Source organism: Dendrobium catenatum, unplaced genomic scaffold, assembly GCF_001605985.2.
Source record: "Dendrobium catenatum unplaced genomic scaffold, ASM160598v2 fragScaff_scaffold_1507, whole genome shotgun sequence".
NCBI lineage: Eukaryota > Viridiplantae > Streptophyta > Magnoliopsida > Asparagales > Orchidaceae > Dendrobium > Dendrobium catenatum.
In genome coordinates, this window is record NW_021319969.1 from 175,311 (window position 1) to 183,637 (window position 8,327).

General features: G+C 31.8%; 1 protein-coding gene across 1 annotated transcript in view; it reads right to left on the reverse strand.

The window, feature by feature from the left end:
- Positions 1-1,234: 1,234 nt before the first annotated feature.
- Positions 1,235-8,327, reverse strand: part of LOC110112099 (kinetochore protein NUF2 homolog) — a 13,269-nt gene continuing 6,176 nt past the window's right edge. Inside the window, exons 5-11 of the mRNA XM_020844192.2 lie at positions 4,587-4,676; positions 4,020-4,127; positions 2,943-2,996; positions 2,306-2,420; positions 2,016-2,173; positions 1,681-1,776; positions 1,235-1,463 (exon numbers count right to left, since the gene is read on the reverse strand). Of these exons, the coding sequence (XP_020699851.1) occupies positions 1,377-1,463; positions 1,681-1,776; positions 2,016-2,173; positions 2,306-2,420; positions 2,943-2,996; positions 4,020-4,127; positions 4,587-4,676 (708 nt within the window). The 3' untranslated portion in view covers positions 1,235-1,376. The remainder of the gene's footprint in view (positions 1,464-1,680; positions 1,777-2,015; positions 2,174-2,305; positions 2,421-2,942; positions 2,997-4,019; positions 4,128-4,586; positions 4,677-8,327) is intronic.

Below are 8,327 nucleotides of genomic sequence, written 5' to 3' on the forward strand. Positions count from 1 at the left end.
AAGAGCCACGAATGTGGGATTCTTTTTCTTTGGAAGTATGCTGCTTCTATATAATCATAAAAGTAGTTATACAATTTGAGTTTACCCAAAAAAAAAGTTATACAATTTGTTAATTGTTATTTTTCTTCTTTTTTTATGCACTTCATGTGCTGTGTTCTTTTTTTATTTGGATGGTCAATTTTAAACCAAAGATCTAAGCTTTATATTAATTTTAATTATTAGTACGGGCTCTGATTAGACATTTAGGATGGTAGCTTGATAGGGAGATAAAGAGTTTAATGTATTAATTTTGTATGATTATTTTTTAAATAATGTAATTGTAAATTATTTTTATCATCAGAACAATTAATTTATTTTTTTCCGTTATAATTTCACTGTTAATTTTATACACTAAAATAACTACTAATGGGCTATTTCAAAACAATTCAATTTTAGTAAATTTTATAAAAATGAAATTAGAATAAATATTCTTACAATTTTTTTTATGAAGATGGTTTTGAATTCTTTAATTTTTTTGGGTGATATAAATTTAAATTAATTATTTATGTACTATATTCATAAAACTTTAAAGATTTTGAAAATAAAACTTTTTTAATATTTTCTTCAACATATATTGATATATAATTTTTCTAATTAGAGAAACCTTAAAATGTAAAATCATGAAACTTTTTTGGATTCTGAAAATTTAATAAAAGCAAATCTTTCGAAACTTGTTTCAAACAATTAAGATGATTCGGCAATTTTAGGATTCGGTTTGATGAATAAATTTATTTAGTTAATTAGAACAACTGTGATTAATCATTATACTTATAATTAGGATTTATCATAATACATTTTCTTATATAATCAATGAAATTATATTATTTTTTAAATTTCCTATTAATTTCCCTTCTTCCGCCATGATTTGCTTACAAATTTGTTTTTGGCATGCTAATTAAAATTAACAATTAAATCCACTATCATACTAATATAATGGAAAATTATGTGCAAACATCTAAATTCAAATTACATTATGAGTTTGTTTTTTTTTTTCTTAATTAAAAATAAATATATTAAAATACAACATTATAAAGCAGCAAAAAAACAATCCCAAACAAAGCCTATGATTAAAGTCAAAAACCATTATAATTGCACGAATCTCAAAATAAATATAATAATTTTTAAATTCAACCTAAAATAATTTATAAAAAAGTTTTTTTTTTTTTCTATTAGAAAACATCAAAGCAAAAAACAGTTAATATCCAGCCCTGATAGACTGACTACCTTTCAATCTCAAGTTATATACACAGAGCAAAACCAGCTTTCGATAATGCCATATACAAACTTTCAAAGACTAGCTGAAATACAGTGAAAATAACGTTAAGCAGCATCGCTTGTCACATCAGGTGGATGTTATCCTTTGAGATCAACTCTGTTCTAAATATTTCAAGAAAATTGTTTGTTCGGTTTGAATGGCTGTGAAACTGAAACGAATAAGACATTCAAAACAAAACAAAATTTTATTTTTCACAATTAAAACCAAAGATGGGAATACGTTCTCGTATATCAATAAGGCTTCATTTCGGACGGCTTTCTTGCTACTTTCTAGTTTAAAAAAATTTTTTACTGAAAAACTGTTTTTGAAAGCAGTCAGAAAACTGTCGCAAATGAAGTATAAAACAGGCGAAAGTGTGGGCATACCAAATGGACAATTTCTTCTAGCTTTGACAGGAGCTTTTGCTGCTTCAATTTCTCTGCTTCCCTTACTGAATCAGCCTCTTGACATAAACTATCACTCTAACAAAATTGAAAAAAACACAAACCAGAAATATCAATTTTCATTTGAAAAAAAAAAAAAAATAGATGAGGATGGATTTCAAATCTATTGGATTTACTTTAAAAGAGATGTTCAATAGATTTCAATTGGCTATTCATATATTGTACCCATTTCAAAGTAAAGCTCATAACTTTGAGAATTATTTCAGGCTTTAACTCTTTTTTTTTTTTAAATAAATAATTTGGGGGAAGAGATTTACCCTGGCCACCATATCCTCAAGCTTCCTTTCCCTGGGCTCCAAGCATTTAAGGTCATGTTCTACTTCTGCCCTGGCATTATTGAGTTTCTGAATATCCTCTGCAAGTCTTAAATGCCTCTCCTTTTCTGTTGTTCTGAGCAGCTCCTCAGCTTGTTTTGCTGGAAAAAAAAAAATTAAACATAAAAGTAAAGGTAAAATAATTTGTTCTAATGAACAAAGGTATGATTTGCCGGTAAAAATGCTAGCAGAATATGTTAAAACAAATTTAGATCAACTACAACAAGCACAACCTTTCCCTTGCAATTCAAACACCTTCGCTTCGACGGACATATCAGAAACCGCATCATTACTCATCTTGACCTTCAAAGCTTTCAAGTCTTTTTCTATATTTTTTGCTGAATTTATCTGAAACAACCAGCAATGAAGCATTATGAACAGTTTCTTACTAGATTGGACTGATTTTTTTAATGGGCGTGATTGAAAAATAATGGTACCTAATGTTATCTCAAAGAAAAAATTTGGGGTTGGCTTATTCTAACCCAAATTTAATTAGGATGAATTTTCTACTTATTAAATTAATTTTGAAATTAGTATAATACATGACTAATCAATCAAACTCTTGAATTACACTCATCTCAAAGCAATAGATTGGACCAAATTTAGGACACAATGCTCGAACAAAATATTCTCCTTAGGCATACCAAGTTACAACATTGCAAAATGGTGTCTCCAGCCATTATCAAACTAAGCTAGCCACAAGCAGAAATGCAACCGTGAAAAAAGAAAATAGCCATAAAAAATCCTTCTTTGGGTTCCATAAATTTACTATTCATTGAAATCATAACAGTTATCATTACTTCTTGGAAGTTTGAGTAGAGGTTAGCTTTAGCATCAGAAAATTTAAAAAAAAAAAAATAGTAAACATACTTCTTCCTGAGTTGCCTGTACTAGGCTTGAAAGCTTAGACATTTTTTCAGAGGCCTGCAATGCAAAAGAGAGAATTGATCAGTGCAAACCTATTAAAAAAGAGAGAGAACATAATGCTCTAAAGATTTGTTCTTCATCAGCACTACATACTTATGGAAATGCCAAAAATGATTCCAAGGGAGAAGGGGGAAAACCAGGTCAACCTGACCTGGAAGGCAAGCTCTTGAACCAAGTAGGCCACTTGACCATCCAGAATTTCAAGTTTTGAGGAAAGATAAAGTGCAAAGAGTGAACAAAAACACAAGTTAATGAAAAAGCATCTGAACCATGATAAGTACGGATCTTTGAATAAACAAAATAGTTTGTAACCGCTTTCCATTAAAGGATCAGGAAGCCACATTTTCTCAGTTTTTGCAGGTGCCAAGCAGCCCACGTTCAAAATCACAAAAAAGGCAGCTTTATGTTTCCATGTAAAAAACAAAAAATAAATAGAAACATATTTTCAGAAGATTAGACAAGATTAGACAGCTATAGTAACTGCAAAAGAATCAAGAGTTAGAAGCCAAAGCTTAAAATATAAAATTCTACCATAATTTTGAGATCAGCTACTGTAGATTGATGACAATATAATATGAATTTTGGGTGAATATGCTTTAAGTTGGTTTACAAAATAATATAAAAATCAATGGATCTGATGCTACAGCTCATTTCAGTTGAAATTTATTACACTGGTGTTCAGTTTTCTTACAAACTAATGATTTTTTAGGTCGGTTTAATTAGTAAGAGCTATCATCTCTCCTGCAAGGAACAAAACAAAAACCTATCAAGTCCATCCAGGAAATGTTTTATACTACTTCCTTCAAAGAAGCAGATCATGGGGTCAAAAAACCATACAATAGTTCCCCCAATACAATGCCAAATATATCTCAAACATATAATCAAGTCCATAATAAATCATCAAGCATAAAAAAGACAATTAAAAGGGCCTAAATAATTATCTCAAAATAATCAATTTCATAAAAATGGAATCTTGCAAACTTGCGCTATCAGTTTGTGCTACGGAAGACTCCTCGTTACCTTCAAGTACACCTCTATAGCCGTATTTTTCTCTTGAACACTCTGAATTGCCAGCCTCTCAGAATTCTTCACCTCAGCAAGTTTATTTCTTTTTTCCTCAAGGGCCCTCTACAGCAAAATAAAGGAAGCATTTATCTTGGAAAGTTATCATTTTAAAATGGAAATAATAGTAAAGGAAAGGTTTGATGAATCAGAAAAAATAAAATATGTGATAGAAATCCAAAGAAAGTGGAAGTTGCATCTACATTACTAACATAGGAACATAAAACGTAGATTGCTTACACAAAAGGGCTCAGATAAGATAATTTTTACAGATCGGACTGTGATGGATTGACAATAAATATAGCCCAAGCTCAAGAAACATCAACAGAAGACGGTTACGTTTCTGTGACAATCTTGAGAATGGAAGCCAGCTGATTTAGCAATAAAATATGTGATGATTCAAAAAAAAAAAAAAGAATCATCTACAAGATGTTAAGCTATTCCAATTTAATCATACTAATCTACCAAACTACAGAATAATCAGAGGCCGATGGGTAAAGAAATTTCTGTAAAAGAATATTTCACCTGTAGTTTGTCTGGAGATTGAACAACTTCAGACAATAATTTGGAGTTTTCTTCCGCCTTTTTCAATAGCTCAAAATCTGCTTGTGAGATCTACTAACAATAGTATAATCAGGAAAAACTGATAATGATAACCTAGTTAAAAAATTAAAACTATCAACAAACAGCATAATAATTAAGTAATGGTTATGAAAGATTTAGGTCTCAAACCAAGAAGAGTTAATTGGCTTACTAGGAGAAAAGCACGAGCTTTCAAGGTTCAGTATTTAGACACATACATAACAAAAGGAAGACAATCACACAGCGTAAAAATTAAGGTAAGCTCAAAATGGAAAAATTGTATGGCTCGACATTATGAAGATCTTAAACAATGCACATTTTACCTGCATACAAGAATGGACACACTCTTATAAATCTAATTCATAACAGTCAACCATGAATTTCAAAAACAAACCCTTCATGTGCATCTATTTCTCGGTGTGGTGGGTGTTGAGCCATCACTGTGCATTGACCTAAATTCAGAGGTGAGGCACCTGCCCTTTTCAACCAGATATTAGTTACTTAAGACGTCAAACACAAAAGTGGCGATATATCTGTAAAATGTAAAATAATGATGTCTATAACATATTAAAATTAACCATCAATATAGCACATAACTTGAAAAGAATCAACTGAAATGCAAAGAAAATGAAAACTATAAATCAGAAACAATAACATATGAAATAAATTTGAAAGATAAAAGAAAACTTCTATGGTTTTTTTTTTTTTTTTTTTTTTTTTTTTTTTTTGTCATTTAACAATTATAACTCTTAGAATGCATAAAAAATGATAAACGAGATTAATTACATGAAAAAAAATAGTAGACCACAAGCATAAATAATAAATATTATTAACAAAATGAATCTGACCGTGAGCAGCGGGCATAAAAAAGATTATCAAGCTAACAAAATATCCATAAAGAAAGCACCAACCTCCAGTAATTTTTTAAGAATAAAGAGGTTTTGATAGCACCAGGAATTTGGAATTCTTCTGGCATAAATTCTGATGTAAGTCACTAGAGATACGAGGGAATCTAATGAGATCACAAGCAAGGATTTTGAGTGCAAGCATCTATGATATTTGTCTTTCTTTTTTTGAAAATCAATTGGAAATACAAAAAAAACAAATGCAAAAGTAGCAAACAATGAATCTGAAGCTATTGATGTTGTATACTCCAATAAAAAAAACCATGAATAAGAGACGCACGAATTTCTCCTTAAACTATTCATTACTTCAATAATCAATCCTAAATAATGAAAGTTCATACGTTAAGTCACAGATAAACCTAATAAAGGATGAATGCAAGAAAATAAGTATGATTCGGCTCTTTCGTTGCTCAGTTTAACTCTATAGGATTGGCATATGAAATGAGTTTTCTACAGCCAAAAGTGTACCAGCTCTTGAAAAAAGTGTCAACAACCTTACACCAAAGCCCTTTTTGTCATTTTGTTTTTCTTTATTTTTCTTTTATATTTTATTTCTACAAAGAAAAACTCTCAATTAGCACCCTCAATCAAAGGGGGATGGGGGGGGGGGAATTTTGCCTTGATTTGTTTATAGGTTCCTTGGTTTGTATGTGAAAGGATCTATATAACCATTGGAGAGCATACCAACTTGCTCTCGTAGGTAAAAGGTCAGTAATTGCTTATACGACTTTCCTTAGTTTCTCAATTACAAAATGAGATCAAGTAGAATTGACTAATTTTGTGGAGTGTAAAGGAAATCAAGGATTTAAGTTACACCAAATATTTTAATCTTAATTTAAAATTTTAAAAGAATAATTAAGATATTTAGTAATGTTTGAGGAAATCTAAGAGAGAGCTGAAGATGAGGGGATTGTGGAGAAACGAATTATATGGAAAAATAAATTTTTAAATAGTCATGTGGGAGGAAATAGAAGAGCAGGCGGAGGAGACAAAATGTTGAGGATGAGCAAGACATTGAGTGAAAATGTGAAATCATAATTTTAATGCTCAAGAGAATTATAAGTTCATGTTATTTGAAAATGTTTTTAGTGAAGTTGTTAAACTTGGTCATAAATAAAGTAATAACTATCATTCAATCATCAATAGAGAAACATCTATACATTAGATATTATTGTGGTCGATGTCAAAGCGAGAGATAAGCAAAAAAGACTAAAAAGCCTAAAAATCTTCTTATATAGCAAGGTTTAAACAAATGAATTTGACAATTATATGCTCTACTAGAGTTAAGGTTGTAAACAATCAAACTAAATTGAGTGATATTGTGCTCTTTTGTTTTGATCTATTTGAATATTAAGCTTGAATTTAGTTTGAATATGCCCGAGTTTCAAAAGTAAACTTATAAGCTTATTACCAAAGACAAATTAATTGTTTAAAATTTTGATATATTAGTAAATAATTGAATAGTAAATGTAGAACAACAACAACAACATCAAGCCTTCAACCCACTACGTGGGGTCGGCTACATGAATCCTTTTTCTCCATTGTGTCCTATTAAAAGTCAAATTCTCATTTAAATCTAATAAAGAAAGGTCATTCCTAATATTTTCTAACCAAGTCTTTTTAGGTCTACCCCTACCTTTCTTAACACAAGTCAAATCTAATACCTCTACTCTCCTAACCGAGTCAAATTATCAATTAAATAAGTACTAAAAAACTTTGAATGGATATCTTATCAAGCTACTGAACAGGCTATTCCTGAATATAAATTAACAAATGATTTAAAACTATCCCTTTATTTGTCCAACCGTGTAAATCATGATAAAGCATGGTTAATCAGTGTTAGACCGGTCCACTGGACCGGTCCAGGCGGGACCGGTTCACGGGCGGAAATCGCAAAACAGCGGAGATTCCGCCTCCTGGCGGAGAGCGAGCGGCCTGACCGCTCAAACAGAGCATTTTAGGAAGGATTTTTGGGGGATTTCAGAGAAAAATTTGAATGTAGGGACTGTTTAGGGAATTCCTTTTGATTTGTATGCATTAAATAGATGTTTTTCCTAGGGTTTGGGCATCTTGAATTTGGCTGAAATTTGAGATCTCGTAGATTTAGGTTTTCTTTGGGCTCTTGGCGTTGCCAGAGATTTGGGAGAGATCGATCCTCCTCTCGAATTGAGGATCAATTGTATCTTTTCTATTTTCTTTGATTTCTAGTGAAATACAAGCGATATCTTGTGTTTTTCTCCTCATTTCCCAATTTCCTGCTGCGTTTTCCCTTTTTTTCTGCTGTTTTGCTGCTGTAATTTTATTGGTTTGGGTTAGGAATACTTGCGAACACAAGTGTTTCCTATCAAATTGGTATCAGAGCATCGATTCTGGACCACCGGCGGCTGAAATTCTGAAATTTCAGTAAGTTTATCTTTTCCGGAAGATGATTTTTGTGATTCGTTAGAAGAAAGATAGCCGGAAAGAATGTGAAAGTATTAGAAGGCGAGTTCGGACAACTGAAGACAGATCTGGAGGGAAAGTTCCTGGAAATCTCCACCAACACTGACAGGTTGGAAGGGAGGTTCGCAGCGATGGAAGAGATGATGAAGAAATTACTTGAGATGAAGATGAATCCGACGGCGTCGGAAGCAAGAGAGACTGTCGGCGACCAGGGCGTAGGAAGAAATCCAAACCCGCTTCGGGGGAGGAGGAATCTGGCAGTAGAGATCCTTGAGGGAGAGGACGACATGCCACCTCTAGAGCCACTTTCTAGAGAGGAGATGAGCATGGGAAATGA